The following is a 22,217-nucleotide window of genomic DNA, read 5'->3' on the forward strand; positions in this document are numbered from 1 at the left end:
TATAATTAAATCATAACGGTTATATATACAATTGTAGAAAATTACAAAAAAAAAATCCGGCTGATGGCTAAATTCAAACTCAATAATAAGACCCTTTAGTAGGGGGTAATTTTGAAATACAAAAGCATAGAGTAGTCTTAGTTAATTTATTAAATATTAGAAAAATAAGTCATAAAAAATTAGACCGAGTGCTTTGGGGGAAAAAAAATCAATTAGTTTTACCAAAAACCTTAGCTGGGCCTGGGCTACGCACTGCTTACTAGACACGGTGCCTCAGTCTTAAATTCCCAAATCCAAAGCAATAATAAATCCCCGAATGACAAAAAAAAAAATATATATATATATATATACACCCTATATTCAATATTGTGGGCCCCACTTTCTATTCATCCTCCCCACAACGAGCTCACATTTCGGATATGCTTCTGGAGGACCCATTAGTCTAAATATCTCTCGCATAACCTCAGATATTTTTCTTCCATCGAGTAAAAGAAAAGAAAAGAAAAGAAAAGAAAAGAAAAGAAAAAGAGAATGACAGCTTTGGCAGCAAAATCAAGCATACTGTACCAGGAACTACATCGGAGAGAAGGGAAGCAACAGTTCCAGCAGCCATGGAGTAGTGGCAGCAGTAGCTGTTTGTTATTGCAAAAAAATTCTGCCTTCTTTTGGGTTGATACTGCTTCTCGAAGCAAGAGTGCGAGGAGAGACGTGAGAGTTGAAGCTCTGTGGCCAGATTTGTCGAGGCCCACTTCTGTTGAATTGGAACCCATCAACGACTCGGATCATCTTGATCAGATTCTCCTTCGTGCTCAAGAACTCTCTCAGCCTATCCTTATTGACTGGTAATATATGTATATATATTTTATTTATCTATTCAGGCCCCAACGATTGTTTAGAAAAAAGAAAAAATTACAGACAAGTAAGTTTATTATTCTATTTGACGAGGTTGATTTTTGTAATTAATGATGATAGGATGGCTTCGTGGTGCCGAAAATGCATATATTTGAAGCCTAAGCTGGAGAAATTGGCCGCTGAGTTTGATACCAAGTAAATATTCCAGTACTTGAAATTAAGAAAACATATTCTTGTTTTTATTTATTTATTTATTTATATACACAAGGAAAAAGAAGAAGCAGTGATTGTTGATATTAGAATATTAATAATGCTCTTATTAATTTTAATGTCTGACCATTTTTATTTTTTTAAATCTTTCTTCTTCTTCTTCTTCTTCTTCCTTTGTAGATTGAAATTTTATTACGTGGATGTAAACAAGGTATCTAAAGATCTAGTTAAGCGTGGCAACATCTCTGTAAGTATACAAATTTAGTACTTAACTACTCTGTTAACTTATGCTGCAATAACCATTTAAATTTCTTCCCATTTTAATGCCAACAATTTTTTTTGGGGGTCAGAAAATGCCAACAATTCAGGTGATTTTTTTTTTTCCATTTTACTTTACGTTTTTGTTTGCTAAGAATTTATTTTAAATAAAGTTCGTTGTTTGATGAGGGAATTGCAATTTTGGTGGGGGGGATTGTGTTGTTGTTGCAGATATGGAAAGATGGAGAAATGAAATCAGAAGTTATAGGGGGGCATAAAGCTTGGCTTGTAATTGAAGAAGTCAGAGAAATGATCAAAAAATTTGTATGATAAAAAGAAAGAAAGAAAAAAATCCCTCTCATTCTCTCTTATCTTACACATTATTGTATATGTAAATTTTGATTTCCTACTCTTTCTTCTATAGGAAAAATATTTTTTCATTCGATGATCGTGTTAGGATTTTGTTTGGCAACTAAAAAATTTTCTCAGTTTTCTCTTGAATGCCCTCGCGGCAAATGAGGTTATTTGGATGTAAAATAAAATGGAACAATTTGATTTCATGCGAGCTTCATAAAATCTTGCCAAGCTGATCTAAAGTTTTGAATTGGCCTCGAGCGCATTGGATTTTGTTTTTAACTTCTTGTGCATTTTGTCAACTATATACAAAGTGAACGCTATGGACAACGCAGTCGCTTTGGCCGAGTGGTTAAGGCGTGTGCCTGCTAAGTACATGGGGTTTCCCCGCGAGAGTTCGAATCTCTCAGGCGACGGAGCTTTTTGAAATTCTGTTCGCTCCAAGGCGCGTGGAAATATTTTATCAGATCTCAAAGTTGCATAATTTTTAGTATAGTTTTGTGAAATAGTAAGCTATTTGTACTTTCAAGAACTTTTGGACCCTCATTTTATTCATAACTCGTTAATATCACTTGGTATTATTATTATTTTTTTCTAAAAAAAAAGATTTTACTCTTCTTAGAAATACCGAAACAAACCTTAATTTGTTCATCTCTTCGTCATAATTCTCAACACAATGACATTGATCGCTGTTTAGTTCCTCCAAATGAACGGACAATGATAAGAGGTAAAATAACATAAATGCTTGATAATAGTATGCCTCAAGCTGCTGTAGAAAAAGAAGCTACAAAATTCGTTAGTCTACCCCACTGAACTGATTACTAAGAACTAACTACTAGTAAATGTGATAACTTGGAACCTTGAGGTATTACAAGCATGATTTTTTTATGGTGGCAAAGTTAGAGGTAAAAGCTAATTCAACATATATTGCTTGGTCATAACATTATTAAATTTGATAATTTTGGGAAGCGAAGAAGCCCGTGTACAAAAATAGCTGACATACAAATATCAAAACCAAACTCCTCATTCTAAAATGGAAAATGATGTTCTCACACATTCGCGCACAAACGTTTGCACAAAACGGTGCGTTTTGTGCACCTTTAAAAGGCTCTTCGTACGTGCACAACAACACACACGCTCTTCCCAGCTCCTCCCACTCACGTATGCCTCCTTTCACTGCAACAAAAACCCAGCAGCTTCCTCATTCTCTAGACACCATTCTCCCTCGCTCTCGGCTCTGTACTTCCTCATTCTCGCTGGATCTGTTTTGCCACACTCTCTCGGCTCCGATCACCCTCATTCTCGGTGGCTCCATTTCCCTCACTGTCTCGGTTCCGATCTGCCTCAATCTCTCCCTCAATCTCTCGATCTCAATTTCATCACTCTCTCTACCCCAACACAACCGAATTAACGGAGCTTGTTAAGGTTAGTGTTCAATTTATTGCTTTAATTTGTAATTAATTGAAAATTAATTATTTTGCCCCATTTTGGCCACTTGGATTTTGAATGGTTATTGTTGAGGGTATAGTGATTTTGGGTTGTATTGATATTAGCTTTGAATTTTGAACGAATTGATTTATTTTTCCTGTTTCGGTCATCTAGGAAAATCAAAACACATTGCATGTATTATATAAATGCATCAAGATTTGTAAAGAAAAAGAATTTAAATAAATTATCGTTGTTACTTTCAGATCTGGTCGTATATACGTAGTTGACACACAAAAAAATCCAAGGGCTCCCTCTTTGCATAAAGTTGTTGAGCCTGCAGATATTGTACAGAAGACAAGATTATCTTATCCTCACACGGCTCATTGCCTTGCTTCTGGTGATATCCTGGTGTCATGCCTTGGAGATAAGGATGGAAATGCTGAGGGAAATGGATTTCTTCTCCTTGACTCAGAATTCAATGTGAAAGGAAGGTAAAACAATAGATTTGTGTAAACTTGAGCTACTATCTTACTTTTTTTCATGTTATTCACTATTCTAAATAATGTAAACTTGAGCTTAAAAAACAGACTCATGCAAGTGATGTTGCAAATTATTTAAACAATGTGAGGCGGTGATATTCTTTGTCATTAGTTCAGCAAATAAAAAATATTTAGATGTGATTGACAAACATTATTAGATAGATATTAAGTTTGCAGGAGATAGTTGGCAAAAACCTTGAGAGCAACATTGTTGTGGCTGTTTTTTTCTTTTGGAATTGATTAGTAGCTGGTGTGTCCTATATTGTTTCCCTGTCCAGTTGCTTAATGCTCACTAACTATTACGACTTTTTTTTTCTCCTTGTCAGTTGCTTAAATTGGTTGGATATTTCTATCACAATGTCCTCTAGCATGAGTGGAGTTCCAAATCCACATATAAAAACTTGTGAAAAGTGCTGCAATGATAAGATCTTACGAACTTCGTGCACAAGAGAGAATCCGAATCGTAAGTTTTGGAAGTGCAAAGGATGTGGCCATGTGGGACATTTGAATGGGACGACGATCGGAAGAACAATGAATATATTGTGTGTCGAGGGGTGGAAGATCGAAATATGAGCGAGATTAAAATTGATCTTTTACTAGGAGAAGTGCGCAAGCTGGGGCATCAAATGAAATGCTTGTCTCTTAAATTTGAATTGCTTGAAAGAGAACTTTAACAAAGTTAGCAACCAAGTATTATTGTAAAATATTTCCCACAAATAATTATATGTATTTTAATATGTATTGTATTTAAATTGTATATTCAACTAATGTATTAACTTCTCTTATTTGCAATGAAAATTACGTTTATGGTTGAAATATTATTTTCTGTTATTTGCAACTTTGCATTAAATCGTGTATAACTTTCGGTTCACAAGGAAAAGTTTGAACTAATTTCAATGGACAGGGAATCTCACGCTGTAGTGATACCATTCCCAGCACAAGGTATTGCTGAACATGGAATCAAGGTCACATTTGTTAGCACCGAGCATATGCACGCCAAAATCACGGCTTGAATGCCACATAAAGCTGAACATTTCCCCCTTCCCAATCAAACCATTTTCAGCTGCAAAACCATGTTGCAAATGCACTGCATAATCACTCACAAATCTCTAAGCCACATGAACAAACCAAGCAACTGGGTTTTCTCATATTTCATTCAACTTGACAAAAATCGCATAGACTAACAATACTCTTGCAATGGTTGCAAAAACAACCTACTTTTGTAATAAATTGAACAACACAATCAACATTAATCGGCAATTGCAATATATGCTTTGTAAAATTTAAATAGAATAAATTAAGAACTAAACAGAACCTAATTGCTCAAAGGCTCACAAAATTCGGCAAATATGACAAAAATTAAGGTTCCACGTTAGGCTAGGTGAAGTACTCGAAATGGGGCAAAATACTACTGCTGAGATCGAGAGATTGAGGGAGAGAGTGAGGGAGAATGAAGCCACCAAGAATGAGAGAAAACCGAGCTAAGAGAGTGAGGACAATCGAGAACGAAATTGTTGCTGTGTCGAGAATGAAGCTGCTGGGTTTTTGTTGCAATGAAAAGAGCCTTTTAGAATGAAAACCGAGTTGTTGCACAGTTGCATTGAAAACCGAGCTGTTGCAGTGAAGGGGGAACAAAACGTAACGTGCGTGTGTTTTGTTTGGTGCACGTACGAGGAGCCTTTTAAAGGTTGCACAAAACGGTGCGTTTTGTGCAAATCTTTGTGCGCATATTTGTGAGAATATCACTACTGTTCTAAAATGTATTCAAATGGTATAATAATTTGAAATTGATTATAATGTGAACTTCAAGAACCATATGAAAAGAAAAATAAAAATATATAAATTAAGATTTTTTTTGATATGGTGAAAGGGTTAAGAAAAATATATTTTATTTAATCACACAAGATCATCCTTAAACATAAGTTAGACTATAATTATTCTCATAGTATAAAATTTATAATTTGTCCAAAATAATTTTTAGAGTGCAAATAATCCTATCTCCTGCAAAATCAAATCAGACAATCATATTTATTTATTTATTTTTTAAATAAAACCAAACAGAATATCACTTATAAATCAAATACATATACATATATATAGCCGAAAGTTTCTGATAGAAAAACAGATAAGCTGTCTTATACTGAGAAGTCACCTGATGTAACAAAAATTCTATCATTTTTGCGGAACCCAGTGACCGATTCAAGAAAAGCAGATAATCCCATTATAGCTAAAGCATTATCAGTCAAAAACTCTATTGCGGTTGTCGAACGTAAGTCACCCATAGCTACATAAGAGCAACACGGTCCTACTCTGTAAGTTCGAACTTCATGCATTTGAAAAACTAGCTAACACATACAAGCAACATTATTTCTTTCCGAATCAATGATTTTAATGCCCTTAAAACCAATAGACAAAATCCTGGTCGCTAATCCCTAACAATTGCAATCCATAATAAGTCATTTCATTCACACCCTTGCTGAAATCGGCAAGGTTCCAAACCAATATCAGTGCTCCAATCAGGCTAAATATCTAATCAATAGACACTCAATAATGCACAACTGCATATTCTTATGTTCCCAGACCCTGTGCACATGCATTAAAAAAATTCATGCCTTGACTACATGTATTAGACATCAATGTACTACCAATAGTTCTGAACCCTATTCATGCATATTCTTATGTTCCCAGACCCTGTGCACATGCATTAAAAAAATTCATGCCTTGACTACATGTATTAGACATCAATGTACTACCAATAGTTCTGAACCCTATCCATTAGACTGCGTCATCTCACATGCTTTTCATTGACAACTCCATATTGAAATGGGCGAATTGTAAAACACGCCATAAATTTTAATTAAAAAACACAGGGAGGGAAGCTTAAAAGGATTGCTGAAGCTAAGTCAACTGCAATACATAACTCAGAAACTCTAGAATTAACAACACACTTTACATTACGAGAGACAATACTACTGATGATCCTAACAGGAACGCAAGACAAACACCAAGCCCCAAAGCAAATTATTACGAAGATCAGAAGCATACTCTATGTATGATACCATACCCAACAAACGGTAAGACTACAAATCCATCACAACAAGAGCCTTTCTCAAAATCACGACCAAGAACTTGACAAACTTTCAAGATCTAACAAAATCGCGTGGAGACCCTAGGCCAGATTAGTTATGCACCCCAAATGTATCCTCCCAACGCAATCACTTGAGAAATTTTCCCATATCACAGAGCAGTCATTGAACTCCAACTGAAACACCCTACAAATGTGCGCATCATAACCATAAATGAACAAGCAGTGTATAGATCCAGAAATCAGTGACACTCATCATTAGTAAGGATACATAAGTTGGTATAACAGTAGCTTTCAAAAGGCTAACAAATATCTAAATACCTATTATCTTGAGATTACAGATGATTTGAGTAAAATTAATTAAAAAAAACTTAAAAGCCTTATTCACCATTCGGCAACTGAGAGGGCTAATTTGAGAATGTAAAGTAATAGGCAGAAATCTGGAAAAGAAAAATGATATTCAAGGCAGTCATCATAAGAACAAGTTAGATTTGACTAAAAGTGGTATAAGGTTTAAAATAAAGACACATCATGCATTTGAATGCGTACATCTTTTTCCGTGTATTTAGTCATTAGAAAACACAAGATTGAGTCCAACATAATTTGAAATAGCAAACCAAATAAACCAAGACCACAGGACTCATATAACCTTCTCAATCGATTTAAAGTAGTTCATAACTGAAATGTTGATTTTAAAAAATTCTACACTTCAGAAACACTTGTTACTTATTTTGGAAATCGAGAAAAAAATCATATTCCAAAACCAAAAACTGCCCGTATCCTCTGGAAGATAAGATCCCGCCACCCTCTCTCTGTGTTCTCTACCACCGTCGCATTACCGTATCTGCATCACAATCAACCAAATAGCTCATTAATACAGAACAGAATTATCATGACATAAGTATTCACCATGCAACAAAAATCTACAGCAAAGTTATAAACCCATTAACTAAAACTAACCTATCTTCCTCAGGAACATCAGTATGCATCAACTTGACAACAGTAACCCCAGGTTCAGGCTCATCGAAAACAAGTCTAACCTGCAAAACATAACACGAAAATTCAATAAACCAATCGACCCAAGTCAACATCCAATCAAACTGACGAACCAAAATCAGATTTAAAACTCATCAAACTCACCGTTGACTCAATCCCATCAGGCCAACTACCGAATCTCCATTTCTGCACGATCAGTTTCCCTTCTTGCAACTCCAAATTCTTCCCTGTAACTGACCCATCGAAGATACTAATCTCCCCATTAACCTCCTTACTTATCCTCGCATTACTCTGCGTAAATCCCTTCCACCGATTCTCATCCATCATTATCTCATACAAATCCTTCGCCCTGCAACTAAACTTCTCACTCAACGATATATTCTTAAACCCTTCCTTCTTCTTCACCTGCTTCTTAACCTCCTTCTCCGCCACCACATCGTTCTTCGCCGGCTGACTCACATAACTAGTACTACTGCTACTACTAATGTTATCATTCTTCGATTTCGAGCTCACATTCTTAGCTTCAAGCTCATCCTTGCACGGCCCGCCTCTCGCCATAGCCTCGACATAAACCTTAACTTTCTCCTCAATGACCGGCTTGCCCTTAACCCACATTGCATCCTTCAATCTCTTCCCAAGGGGGCCCTCATCCTTGACCGAAACCCTAATCTCGGGGTTCTCATCGGCATTCTCATCGGAAATATAGGGAATCTCAACCAACCCATCAACCTTCAACAAGCTACCACCATCCCCGTCTTTGGCCTCGCCCTCCCACGAGACGGTGACGTTTAACTCGTAGCCAGGAATAATCTTGCCCTTGCGAACGTTGACATAGGCCTCCCCTTCAACTTTCTCGATCTTCTTAGTCTTGACGAAGAGATTCCCCTCGCCGCCCAGGATGGTTAAGTCCGACAAGAGCCCGTTGAGGAGGTTTCTGGACCATTCCAGGCAGTCGGTCTCGGCCCAGTGCCAGTTGTGGACGTTGGCTCCGTCGGGTCTGTCTTCGACGATCCAACGCTTGTCCCCTTCGCCGTATTTGGCCATTGAGTGAATTCGGTGAGCTGACGTTAAGAGAGAATTATGGTTTTGTTTCGATTGTGGGTGTGAGCGTGAGCAGATTGAATCAAGGGAGGACGAAGGTGAAGAAGAAGAATGGGGAAGTTTAATAATGAGAGAGTGCGGGTGTCTGGAGGGTTCTCAAAATAGAAGGGTCTGGAATTTTGAGGCCTCCAAATTATAAGGGGACTTGCAAAAGGTGGAGGCGGAGGGTGGTTTGGTTTTTTAACCGAAGAGTCTAGAAGAACTGTGTGTTCTTTTTTTAAGTATTGTGTTAGGGTTTCCCTTCCTGTTTCCGATTTGGCTTTGAACTTGCCTGCCTGGTCAAGGCACCTGACTTGGTTGCTTTAGGGGACAAAAAAAAATTAAAAATTATAATTCCTCACTGGATTCAGTTTTTTTTTTTTTTTTTTTTTTTTTTTTCCTTCAAAAATGATTTTCGCAATTGTGCCATTGGGGTTTGAATCCGCTGCACCCAACGAAATAAATTATACAGTCTCACAAATATGTGTTAAAATGAAGTAATTTGTAATCTGTAATCAGAGTCTGATCCGAAAAAAGATAAATAATCCACTCACAAGCATGTGTAAAACCCGATCCTCAACTTCATTAAGGAAATGAGTAATGCCAAAACACTCAAGATTTCACTTCTTATTTTAAAAGTTACATCCATGATAAAAATTTAAAAATTATTTAAATTATTTTTTAAAAATAAAATTGTTTTTTTTTTTAATATTAAAAAGTAATTTCTCTCCTGAAATAATATTATCTCATATCTTATATCATCATTATTGAAAGGAGAGAAGTCAGTTGGATTAGTTTTTTGTGATGCTTTAAGTTTGAGATGCAAAAGCTCCAAATCATTCCCTTGGTTTTTCTCAACAGAGTGAGTTGTCACTCACTCAAGCGGTCATGTGTGTAATCAAAGTAGTTTGAGGGACATATCAATTGTCTTGCATCAAATACTTATTTTATTACTACATTATAATGTATGAGGACTACTTGTATATCATATCAATTAAAATAATATTTATATATCTTAACTTTGTAGTTTAATAGTATGCCAGTACTCTCATCAATAATGAAAGCAATGTTGTAGTCTTCATGTAGACTCTATTTAAAAATAAAATAGTGGTACATAGGATGAACCTAGGACTTTTAATTAGTTTATAGTATAATTCATTAAAATTACCCCATAGAAAATTATTTATAAATATTTTTTATTTTATCGATAGAAATTGTGAAATATTTGAATAATTTAATATAATTGTGAAATATTGATAAATCAATTATTATTGCAAAGTAAAAAACGGTGAAAATATGAAATATTGTTAATTGTTACTATATTCCATTTACCATTTTGTACTTTTTTAATACGAAAATGATATGTACCCCGAGTCAAACCCCGAAAATGAAACGCAACGTTTTACTAAAGCAAAAAAACAATGTCATTTTCCTTGCCAAATATTTCCCTTCGTCAATCGAGCTCTAGCCACAGCCATTTGCAAATCGCAATCCACAATCTGCGCCTAAAATTGCCATTCACAATCCACAACTCACAACCACGACCTCACACAGAGAACGACTCCCACAGCCATCACGCAATAGCGAGATCGATCTCTTTAACATTCGAAGAGCAGATCCGGTTGCGAAAGTTGATTTTTAATTTGCTTGCGAGCTGAGATATTTCGAATTCTCAGTTTTTTTTTTTCTTTTGTAAGTTACTAAGCCAAAAGCTTTACATAAGCTTCTGCTTCAGTTTTGCTAGTATGAGAAGTACATTAAGAGACTTTTACTTGTTTATTTATATTTTTGGTAGTTGCTGCAAGTGATTTTTCTTTTTGAATTGTTTTCTTTTGACACTTGTGTTGAACAACAAAGTGTAATGTCGTGAAGAAAAGGGTGACAAAATTTGAAGATTGTGAAGCTGCAAATGTTTTTTCCCTTTTTATAAACGTGTAATTGAAAGTTTGAACTTTACCTTCTTACTTTCTTTTTCATAAATTGCTCATGGTGCAGTCTTTTTTTGCTAGTTGAAGAAACAGTTAAGGGGGTCTATAGTTCGGAAGAAAGAGGAAATAAAAATGAAAAGAAAAAGTTTAAGTCTCAGTGCATGTAAGTAGCATTTTTTCAATTAAAAAAATTAATCTCAAAACAGCATCATTTTCTAAAGTTTCGGGGTTTGACCTGGGATAAATAGCAGAACTCTTTCTAATAGGGCCAGACTAAGTTGTCTCGTGGATAACATAACCCTTAATTTGTCTTGTAGTGGAGAGACTGTTAGATTAAAGTAAAAGAATATCAAACGACTAAAAAAATGACACATGGTAGTCAAGCTCAATTGAAAATATCAGTAAATAGCTTGTTAAAGAATTTGGAACAAGACAAATCTGCTCGTTATAGGTAATTTTGTAGGTTATAGGCAGATTTAGTATTTCAAATTTAAATATATTACAGATTGTGGATAGGTTTAGTGTTGAAAAAAAATCCATCGGATACCAACATAGGTATCCACCAACCCACATTCTTTATTTTAATTATTTATATTTTAATCTAATAAAAAAATTACATTAAAAATTTTAATTATAAATATATATAAGTTAAAGTTCTTAACACGTAAACTTAACATATCTCAATGCGCGCTCACACACACACACACAAAGTCTCAATTTGGTCCAAGATTTTAAAGTATGGAAAACATGGGAAAACTTTTAAATTCGAACTTTCCCGCATTTTAAAATCTCTAATTGGAATACTTATGTATGTTTGCTTTGATATTTTGTTTGACTTGAATCTAATGATTGTTTACTAAAGTTAGGTTTTTATTTGTTTAATTAATTGTTAACAATAGTTGTACAAAATTTACTTATTAATATTGTTGATAATACTTGCATATTAATTACAAGATGGAGTAAGGCATTGATATCAGTGATGATGATTTGCCTACAATAGAAATATTTTGTTTAAGATTATTATACCTATGCATTTTGTTTTAATGTTAAAATTTTAGTTTCTTATTTGTATTGATAAAATATAAAATTGATCTATGTGAATTTTTAGGCTATTATTATAAATTTATAGTTTGAATTATATAATTAAACAAGTTTACAACTCTTATTTTAGGATTTTGCATCTTCACTGCTTCACCCGCATGAAAACAATATTAATGAAATGTGTTATTTTCATTTAGCCTTAAAAAAAAAAAGTTTTCTTGAGAAGTATTGCTCATTCTATAACACTTTAGTGCCAAAGAATCTAAACTATTTTTGTTATTCTAATCGATTTTATAGTGAATTCTTGTAAATTTTAGTTTTATACAATATTTATCAATAGGTAAGGGTAGATAGAAGTATTTAATATGTGTGTGTGTGTTACCAATTGTCTTTCATAATATTTTGTAAAAGAAAGTTACAATTGCCTATTCAAAAATATCATTATTTTTTTTATTACATTTTACATTAAAGTTGCAGGACATTATAAACGCAAAGTTTAATTTTTAATAATCTAACACTTTTTAATTTTCTTTTTGCCTAAAACTCATATTTAATAACAAAACCTTAAAAATAAATCCTTTGTCCTCTTGCAACTATCCATGCCACCACAGTAATTAAAGCCTAACATCTATTAATCATTAATTAAAGCCGGCATCAAATTATGAGAACAATGAACTTTATCAATTAGACAAAATATGTATCTTGTTACTTTCATTTTGTTTTTCCTTCTCCTTCAACCAAACTTTATATTCGATTTAAAGATTTTATATGGATTATTCATTTATTTTCTTAATTTTTAAGTTTTTGGTCTCTTCTAATATATGAGATTTTGCAAAATTGAAATGAATCTACTTTTGGTATTCCACTTTGGAAGCAAGTATATAGTCATTGACCTCTTTTGGAACGACTTGCACACTTATAATAAAATCAGCATCTTAAGGTGCCATGTATGATATAGACTAATATAGCACTTTAAATATGCTGCAAAGTTAACATTAATTTAAAATAAAAAAACTAATATTTATCAGCAATTATAAGTTACCTGCTATCTTTTAATTATTCATTATATTAAATGAATGATTGAGATTAAAATACTTAAATCTAATACTCCGCAATAATTCCATTATTAATGCCGTAAAAATACATACATCATCATAGAGAAATTTTTAAAGGATATATTAATTTAGTCCAAACTGTCAAACAATTTCGCAAAAATGTTAATACCCACTTTCGTACAAACATGAAATAAAAAATTAGTTTAAACGAGATGAAATCGACATGCTCACAATTGAAATTAAAAAATATTAACAGAATATTATTCTTTTTATTTGGTATTTAGGTGATGTAACTTATAAGTCATAATTATTGTGATGGAAATCTATTGCTGTGATATAAAAGTATATCATATATGATAAAATATGACGTACAAGTAATTTTTTGTACGATACTAATAAAGATATTATAAGTTTTTATTAAATAATTATGAGATAAATTCTATTTAGCGTAAAAGCTTTATAATTATTTACAAATATTCTGTAGCTATAGCTAGTTTTTAAGCCACAGTTGTCTACAGTAGTACCAGATTGGTCGGAAGTGGAGAGTTAGATATTATAGTCATTCATTAAAAGTAAAAATTGTGCTGGTAAACGAAAAAATCATTACAATATACCGTTTAAGGTAATATCTCATGCAAAATAATATAATTAATAAAGGCAGTGAGCCAAAAATATTATGATGAAGTAGGTTATATACATTGTCTATTATGTTGTGATATATGAAAAAGGTTGTAAAGAGAGATTGAGAAAAACTTATTCAAAAGTATTTCCTAGACTTCAAAATGTATTATATGTCTAGATAGTGAGAAAAACTTAAGGGGATTGTCCCACTGCCTCGTCACGCTAAAGAGATCAGACAGTTTATTAAAATTTTATCATGTGGCAGAATAGTGGGTCATTAGATCATAATATAGAATCCATTAATTTATTTAAAATAAACTTAAATGGGATAAAATGTGGTGTCACTGATGGTTCCGCATTAGACTTCACTACTCTGTCACATGGCAGAACTCTTGTGAACTGTCTCACCATCTCATATGTTGTTGAGGTAGTGAAACAATTCTACACAAATTTCTTTTTCTAGTTATTATCGAATCAAGTTTCTCTCCTAGATGGTAACCAATTTTAAAGAAAAAATTTTCTATATCAATTTGTAAAACCCAGCTATTTGAACCCAATAATTTCATCTTTATAGTTATTTTTAAAAAAATAAAACAGTTATTATTTCAAAATATTATTTTAATTTAAAAATTCTCAATAATCACTTAACTACGCTGACTTCCACTTTTTCTTCCAAAATTTTATTACTAGTAACTTTCTCTCACTAGAGTAACATATTTTAAAAATTCTCTTTCTTTCAATCTTTAATATCGTTTCTTGCTAAATCATAAACCTTCTTTCTTACCCATTATTATCATCTTCGATTTTGTGCTTTCAAAGACTTAACCTACGTATTTCTTATAACTGGATTTAAAGTGACAAGAAGTTTCCAGTTTCCAATTCTATATGATTGGTATAATTCTTTTCACTATACATTCAGATTATGACTCATACTAATTTTTATTCTTTAATTTTCAATAAAAGCCCATGATGTTTCATTGATAAAGTACCCGCCAAAACCCAAATCCCCAAGAGGGTCAGTCGACAAGCCTTTCATTCCTGTTTGTCAAAGACCGAAGCGGCAAAGGCAGGAGTTGATCAACCAAAAACAGAGCCTGGATGAAGCAAACTCAACGATTCAAACGAGTCGGAGTCGCAATCACCAAAACCAAGAAACCCATTTCGAAAACTACCGAGTCCACCAATGACGACTCCATAATTCGGACGGGTCACCGCCCCAAATCAGTGACCGTCAAGATCAAGTCCAAATCCTCCCCTAAACCCAAAATTGCTCCATCAGTCCCCATCTCTGCAGGCCCATCATTTGAGAATATGACAATCCTGCCTCATCACTTCTTTCAAATCGATGCTCTTGATCTTGCCCCTCGTTTGCTTGGCAAGTTTCTTAGGAGAGATGATGTTGTTCTTCAAATTACTGAGGTAATAAGACAACCCATCCTTTTAGATTCTTTAATTTGGTAAATGCCAAAATAAATTAGAAATTTTTCGTGAAGGTTTGTTTGTAACTCGTGTGATTCTATTTAATTAAGCACCCTTTTTTACTTGGATGCTAATGTGTAGCTGTTTACTGGTCAATTTATCTATTTATATTTGACAACTAGTGTTCTATGAATTATGATAGGTAGAAGCTTACAGACCGAATGATTCAGCATGCCATGGTAGATTTGGAATTACAGCAAGAACAGCCCCGGTTGTAAGTAACTATTATTTAAATAATACTTGCTTTTACTTTCGTAAATGAATGGAAGTTTGGAATTTACTTATCTTGTATTACTTTTAATTGCTAGTTGATAAAGCAGTATTGTTCCTTTCCTTGGTTTGTAGTTTGGACCCGGAGGGCTTGCGTATGTCTATCTATGCTATGGTCTCCATACAATGCTTAATGTTGTAGCTGACAAGGAAGGAGTTGGGGCTGCAGTTCTAATACGATCTTGTGCTCCTGTCAGTGGTAATTTTCCAAATCAATACATGCATAGCTATTTTAATTCTTCTGATCTGCACCTCTAATGTAATCTGTTTGCCGGACATATCTAATTTTTAGTTTCTAGTTAGGCTAGTGAGTCTTTTATTTCGAATTGCAAGTAATGAGCTCACTATTTACCTGCATCCTTTTTGAGAAAATTAAAATCAGGAGCTGATCTTCTATCCAATGGATTTTGACCACTATATGTACTTAATTATCATATCCATTTATCCTGTGAGTTCTTTGAATTTGTACGAGAACTTGACACCTTTGAACTGACTCAAATACTCAATATAAGACGCATGACAACTTGTCAAAAACATGGGGCAGGAATCAGAAAGAAGAACTTACCAGCCAAGTTAACATGAAAGTTAATTTTTTATTGACTTAGAGATGGTCTTGAAAGTAAATATTATGAGAATTATCATTTCTTTATGCTACTGATGTTTTGGTGGAGAAAGCAGCCATATGATTTCTTAACTTGCGGTGAAACAATTGCAGGGCTGAAGACCATTCAGCAGCGTCGTGCACAATTAACTGAGAAACCTGTTCTTCTCACTGGACCAGGAAAGGTCGGTGTAAATTTCTTTTGCCATTTTCATCTTGTACCATATTTTTTTTACTCTTAATGCTTTCCTGGTTTGCACAATTAAATGCCAACAATGTCTGTCGGTCAGAATTAAGAAACCCAGTTGCGCTGTTAAATTTGACTTCTTTTGGCATCTGTGAGGACCTGTATTTAGGGATTGTCTGGAATGTATATTTACATTTGTAGCTCCATTCTCATTTGTGACTTAGATTTTCTTAATGCTGTTGGAGCACTGATCATCACTTAGATTTTTCTTAATGATGTATGTTTTATCCCATTGCTTCAACTCTGAATAATGAAAGTGGGATATTACATTTGATAACATGAGGATTGGGAGATATAGTAGCAACCAGAAAAGAACAAGAAAGATTCTTGCTTTCAAAATTAGAATTCATTGCTGAGAAATAGAAGGAAGATGGCACACAAATGTGTGTAACTAATTTGTATTTTAAAATATTGTATTCATTCTAGCATGTGTCGATTCATCTAATATCTACAAATTGGCTGAGAAGTTGCAAATTTTAAGCTTTGATTGTATTATTATTTGGTGATTGTGAAGGTGGGTTTGGAGGCTCCAAATGTGCTCATAAATTTAGAGATGCAACTTGTATTGTTAGGCTTGTGCATAAAGCGTTATTTGGACTTGCCTTCCATATAAGATCTTTTTCCCCACTTAACTGTTTCTGCTATTTGAATTATTTTCTAAACTTACTAAGGGTGAATTAGTAGAGATTTGATTTGTCAGTTGATGAATTAGGGGAATTCACTCAAACTTGGCTGGTATACTTTCCTTACCAGGTTGGTCAAGCACTGGGAATTTCAACAGAATGGTCAAACCACCCTCTTTACATGCCTGGTGAGTTGAACTGTCATGCCTAATTGCCGACATTGTTCTGTTACTCTAATGCCCGAATGACAGTTATGCAATTATGATGGACATACACGGACGCGGTGCAGGTGGTTTAGAAATCTTAGATGGTCCCAAGCCTGAGAAGATATTGATTGGTCCACGAGTAGGCATTGAATATGCTTTGCCTGAGCATGTTAATGCCTTGTGGAGATTTGCCATTGCCGGTACCCCCTGGATAAGTGCTCCTAAAAACACATTGATGCCTCAATGATTTTATATATTCTTCGCAGCAAGCACGTGTACGTGGAAACGGTGGAAGTTAGAATTGAAGAACTAACATGAACAGCCTGTTTCCTGCTTATCAGAAAATTGTAAAATGAAAAGTGCACTGCTGTTTTGAACACTTTTTATTACTGTAGTAAATAAAACAACAATACTCTTCCTGCTATACTACTGTCGTTTTTGGCTTCCTGCCGTTCAAATGGCATTTTCAAAATGAAAAAAAGACAGAATATTTGAGCTTAATTTATTACTCTTTGCTTCTCGTAATTTGCAAGACATTGACATATAATTTATCAAGTTTCAATTTTTTAACTTTCGACTTCAAAGCATCCATAAATTGGCACATTAATCTCACTTGTGTAGAAGTCCTAAATATAACAAGCCTATATTTCTTCATTTTATTTATATTATAATCCATTACCATTATATTTACAATTAGAAATTTATTAGAACTATCCCATATTGAGTTTATTACAGCAGAGCTCATGTGTCTCATCATTTGCGACTTAAATTATGTATCTTTTTTTTTATACACTAATATATTACACTCAGAGTTCTACTGATATTTACAATCAGAAATCAGTTGGAACTCTCCTGAGTAATATTATTACAGCACAGTCCAAAAATCAATAATCACTTAAAGTTTAAGGGAGATCTACTCTCACTGTTAATACTAGAGGGAGATCGATTCTACTCCAATATAAAAAAAAAAAATAAACTCTTATTATACTGGAGAGTCGAATCCCAATACTGTGCTAGCGCTAGACTTGAACCCATACGCCCTGGGTGCATGCCCATTGATTAAATTATGTATCCTTACTTTATAAAGTTTTGATCACATGTTCCACATATTTACTTTTAGGAAAACTTATCTTTATTCAAGGTAAACTATTAGCTCATTATCTTTGCACCAATTAGGTTAAAATTTATAAAAATAATCTAATCTCTTTTATACCTCAAATAAAACACACCCTTGTGTACACAATTCTAAATTGATCTATACATATTTTTTTTACCTAATTATATTTTAAAAATCAATGCAAAAAAAAAACCCAATTTTCAAAAATATATATATATTCAAATTTCCGCGCCCATTAAAAATCAAAAAACTTTTTGACAAAAATACAACACTTTCCAAAACCCTCGTTACTCGCTCTCACTTCACAGAGAAATGGACGAAGAGGAACAGAACAAGCTCATAGATCTAGTCAAAGAACTCGTTCATCGCCTGCTCTCACAATCCCCACAATCCCAGCAAAACCCTCAAAACCCTAATTTTGAAAACTCTTTTCGTTACGCTCTCCGCATTTTATCCAGCCGATTAACTCCCTCAATTGCCCCTGATGCCGCCGCCATCGCTGAGTCCGTCAAGCGCCGTCTCGCCACCCACGGTAAATCCTCCGACGCCCTCTCTTTCGCTGATCTTTTTGCTAAATTTTCCTCCAAAACGGGCCCCGGCAGTGTTAATAACAAGTGGGCAGTTATTTATCTGCTCAAAATTATATCTGAAGATCGAAAAAGTGCGAAGAATGTTGTAAATTCGTCTACTTTGTTGCCCAATCTGGGTGTTCACGAATTGGAATCGAAAAATGATTCGAGGGTTTTGAATGGGAAGGAAGATAAACAACTGGGTTGGAGAAAAAATGGGGTTTTGTTGGTTAATAAGGATCCAGAGAATTTGCGTGATGTTGCATTTAGGGAGTTTGTGAATTTGCTTAAGGAAGAGAATGAGGTGAGTGAAGAGGTTTTAGTGAGAGATGTGTTGTATTGTTGTCAAGGGATTGATGGGAAGTATGTGAAATTTAATACTATGGTTGATGGGTATTGTTTATCGGATTTAGTTAAGGTGCCTAGGGCCACACGTGTTATGGTTAGGAAGCTTTGTGAATTGGGTTGGCTGTTTAGGAAGGTTAGGGGATATATTTCGGAGAGTATGGATCGGTTTCCAGCTGAAGATGTGGGGACTGTAGGGCAAGCATTTTGTGCTGCATTGCAGGATGAATTATTGGAGTATTATAAGTTGTTGGCTGTACTTGAAGCTCAAGCCATGAATCCTATTCCTTTGGTTTCAGAGAGCGCTGGCTCGGGGAATTATTTATCATTGAGGAGATTGTCAGTTTGGTTTGCGGAGCCAATGGTGAAAATGAGGTTAATGGCTGTTTTGGTTGATAAATGTAGGGTTTTGAGGGGTGGAGCGATGGCTGGAGCTATTCATTTGCATGCCCAACATGGTGATTTGCTTGTGCATGAGTTTATGAAACGTTTGCTCAGGCGAGTGTGTTCTCCACTTTTTGAAATGGTGAGAAGCTGGGTTTTGGAGGGGGAGTTGGAGGATATATTTGCAGAATTCTTTGTTGTGGGTCACCCTGTGAAAGCTGAGTCACTTTGGAGGGAAGGTTACCGGCTGCATTCGGGGATGCTTCCTTCTTTCATTTCACAATCTCTTGCTCAGCGCATTTTAAGGACTGGAAAATCAATCAATTTCCTTCGTGTTTGTTGTGATGATCGTGGCTGGGCTGATGCTGCCACAGAGGCTGCGACTGCAGCTGGTACTTCTACTAGGAGAGGCAGTCTTGGATATGGAGAAACTGATGCACTTGAGACTCTGGTCATTGAAGCAGCAAAAAGAATTGATAAACATCTGTTGGATGTTATTTATAAGAGATATAAGTTCAGAGAACATTGTCTTGCAATCAAGCGATATTTACTGCTTGGGCAAGGTGATTTTGTTCAGTATCTAATGGATATTGTGGGTCCAGAACTTTCTGAGCCTGCTAATACTATCAGCTCTTTCAAGCTTGCTGGATTGCTGGAAAGTGCAATTCGGTCATCTAATGCTCAGTATGATGATCCTGATATATTGGATAGGTTGAGGGTTAAGCTGATGCCACATGGCACTGGGGATAGGGGTTGGGATGTATTCTCATTGGAATATGATGCTAGGGTACCATTGGATACATTGTTCACCGAGTCTGTTATGGCAAGATATTTGAAGATCTTTAACTTTCTATGGAAGCTCAGACGGGTGGAGCATGCACTTATTGGTGCTTGGAAGGCAATGAAACCAAACTGCATCACTTCTAATTCATTCACTAAGCTGCAGCATGCAGTTAAGCTGCAGTTGCTTTCAACACTGAGGCGTTGCCAGGTTCTTTGGGATGAGATGAATCATTTTGTCACAAATCTGCAATATTATATTATGTTTGAGGTCTTGGAGGTGTCTTGGTCTAATTTCTCAAATGAAATGGAAGCAGCCAAAGATCTAGACGATCTACTTGCAGCACATGAGAAGTACCTCCACTCTATATTTGAGAAGTCTCTCCTTGGTGAACGATCACAATCGCTTTTCAAGTCTCTCTTTGTCTTGTTTGACCTCATATTGCGATTCAGAAGTCATGCAGATAGGTTATATGAAGGAATTCGTGAGTTGCAAGCTAGGTAGCCATCTTGAAATTATATAACCTGTAATCTATGTTTGTTGACAAGTATTTATGATCATGCAGGAGCAATTGATTTCTAACATGTTTTTTCACTTTTGCTTTTAATCTAATGCAGAACCATGGAATCATCTTTATCCTCACGAGACAAGAAAAAATCATCGAGACAAACGAATGATATGCACACAAAACCTGGTTCATGGCTCAGTGATGGCAGGAAAGCTCTAACACAACGTGCGGGTGAATTTCTTCGAAATATGGAACAAGAGCTGGATGCAACAGCAAATGAATACACGTCATTGCTTGAGGTTTTCTTAGCTCAGTTGCCTGTGCAGCAACATGTCGACTTAAAATTTCTCCTATTCCGGCTTGACTTTACTGAATTTTACACTCGGTTGCGTCCCAGTGTGTAGTAAAGCTGTCAATACATTAGAGTTCAAGGATCTTTTTTAACACCTCAATGTATGACAAAGTGTTGACTTGCTAATTGATTGCCACTGTGCAAGTGAACAATCATGTGGTGCCTTGCTGACATCTAGACCAACCTGTTCGTTTTTCTATTGCTTGACATTAGGTACATGGTAAAACTTTGCTCCTTTTTTCTGTGCCCATGGAATCCTATTAGTCCTTCCATATATCTTTCTTTTCTTGCATCTGACATCTATCTCTAAATTTTGCAGATGGTGTTTCCTGTTTTCTGATGACTGGTGTGAAGATTTTCAGTTGATTGGAAGGTACCATTGTATCACTAAAGCAGAGTGTTAGATGTAGTTGTGTACACGTTTGAATATGATAGGCTAATGCATTGGTGTTTCTTGTGTTTATTGTCTATTGCAAATTATTTATTGAAAGCTTGTATATCTATAATAGAATTCCAGGTTGGTTAACTGATAATTAGTGTGTGCTATGATTTTTTCCTTTCTATTGCCCCTTAACAGAAGAAAAGTGTAAGCTGCTTTTATTATTGTATTCCTGATACAGCTTGTTGCAATGTGATTTGCACTGTTAAGTGTTTAGATGCAGGGAATTGTAGATGACATTTAGTCCTTTTTACAAGTATGAATGCATGATTGTAAAAGCTGCTGCAGAATCGTTAGCATATACTGTTGAATCAATGCTCAAGTCAAAAGTTTTTGAGGTTTTCGGATGGATCGTTTGAGGATTTGTGGTGATTTTGGCTCACCCTCAGCTGCAGACCTTAGTATTTGAATTACAGATACTTATTAGTGTGGAATTGGAAAAACCCTTGAGATGATTCTGTGTAAACCCTTGAGTGTATACTTGCTTATTGGGATTAAACAAATGGCAGCAAGGTTCAAGAAGCTGCAGCTTGGGTGGCTTGATCCATGGCTAATCAGTACTCGAGTTTAGTTCTTGATGAATATGCATGGCAATGTGGATTCGGCATCAAGATTTGCACCCCTCTAAAGTTTTGACTTGTGCTTGGATGAGGCATTGGATTCTGTATTTTGCAAGAAGAGTATAATGGCCCCAAAAGCAAAGCACACAAAATGCCACTAAGCAAAAGAAGGAAACATTAGGATAACACAATCAGTCTTTTGAGGGTCACATTTTTCACTTTCATGCTTGTATATATAAATTGTAAATTTTCATAATTTTCATAAAAAGATTTATTGCACTTTCACCGA

The 22,217-nt window shown here is 35.0% G+C and overlaps 4 protein-coding genes, 1 long non-coding RNA gene and 1 other non-coding gene across 10 annotated transcripts; 5 read left to right on the top strand and 1 right to left on the bottom strand.

The window, feature by feature from the left end:
* Nucleotides 1-399: 399 nt before the first annotated feature.
* On the top strand, nt 400-1,763 carry LOC102621353 (thioredoxin-like 3-1, chloroplastic). Of its 2 annotated transcripts, XM_006492779.3 has the most exons (5): nt 400-842; nt 973-1,047; nt 1,243-1,309; nt 1,413-1,430; nt 1,552-1,763. In XM_006492779.3, the coding sequence occupies exons 1-5, from the start codon at nt 532-534 to the stop codon at nt 1,648-1,650; spliced, it is 570 nt and encodes a 189-aa protein (XP_006492842.1). In that variant the 5' UTR covers nt 400-531; the 3' UTR covers nt 1,651-1,763. The 2 variants fall into 2 exon arrangements, with proteins under 2 accessions (XP_006492842.1, XP_006492843.1); XM_006492780.4 differs by lacking the exon at nt 1,413-1,430 and having other exon boundaries at nt 413-842.
* A 245-nt stretch (nt 1,764-2,008) lies between these two features.
* On the top strand, nt 2,009-2,090 carry TRNAS-GCU (transfer RNA serine (anticodon GCU)). Its single transcript has one exon. It is a non-coding gene; the product is annotated as a tRNA-Ser (tRNA).
* A 709-nt stretch (nt 2,091-2,799) lies between these two features.
* On the top strand, nt 2,800-4,467 carry LOC127903027 (uncharacterized). The gene is made up of 3 exons (XR_008055782.1): nt 2,800-3,099; nt 3,366-3,593; nt 3,968-4,467. It is a non-coding gene; the product is annotated as an uncharacterized LOC127903027 (long non-coding RNA).
* Nucleotides 4,468-7,233: 2,766 nt separating this feature from the next.
* LOC102621083 (uncharacterized) lies at nt 7,234-9,072 on the bottom strand. The gene is made up of 3 exons (XM_006492778.4): nt 7,867-9,072; nt 7,687-7,766; nt 7,234-7,570 (listed from the first exon to the last, which is right to left on the bottom strand). Exons 1-3 carry the CDS (start codon nt 8,764-8,766, stop codon nt 7,477-7,479), a joined length of 1,074 nt encoding a protein of 357 aa, XP_006492841.1. The 5' UTR covers nt 8,767-9,072; the 3' UTR covers nt 7,234-7,476.
* A 5,073-nt stretch (nt 9,073-14,145) lies between these two features.
* LOC102620793 (DNA-3-methyladenine glycosylase) lies at nt 14,146-17,374 on the top strand. 4 transcript variants are annotated; one of them, XM_025093290.2, is made up of 6 exons: nt 14,146-14,866; nt 15,069-15,140; nt 15,272-15,395; nt 15,912-15,982; nt 16,757-16,855; nt 16,919-17,130. In XM_025093290.2, the coding sequence occupies exons 1-6, from the start codon at nt 14,546-14,548 to the stop codon at nt 16,988-16,990; spliced, it is 759 nt and encodes a 252-aa protein (XP_024949058.1). In that variant the 5' UTR covers nt 14,146-14,545; the 3' UTR covers nt 16,991-17,130. The 4 variants fall into 4 exon arrangements, with proteins under 4 accessions (XP_024949058.1, XP_015380865.1, XP_024949059.1 ...); XM_015525379.3 differs by having other exon boundaries at nt 14,148-14,866; nt 16,957-17,100; XM_025093291.2 differs by having other exon boundaries at nt 14,152-14,866; nt 16,798-16,855; nt 16,919-17,081.
* Nucleotides 17,375-18,222: 848 nt separating this feature from the next.
* On the top strand, nt 18,223-22,217 carry LOC102620528 (gamma-tubulin complex component 3). The gene is made up of 3 exons (XM_006492776.3): nt 18,223-20,569; nt 20,687-21,142; nt 21,249-22,217. Exons 1-2 carry the CDS (start codon nt 18,303-18,305, stop codon nt 20,979-20,981), a joined length of 2,562 nt encoding a protein of 853 aa, XP_006492839.1. The 5' UTR covers nt 18,223-18,302; the 3' UTR covers nt 20,982-21,142; nt 21,249-22,217.

Source organism: Citrus sinensis, chromosome 6 (genome assembly GCF_022201045.2).
Source record: "Citrus sinensis cultivar Valencia sweet orange chromosome 6, DVS_A1.0, whole genome shotgun sequence".
In the NCBI taxonomy this organism is placed as follows: Eukaryota; Viridiplantae; Streptophyta; class Magnoliopsida; order Sapindales; family Rutaceae; genus Citrus; species Citrus sinensis.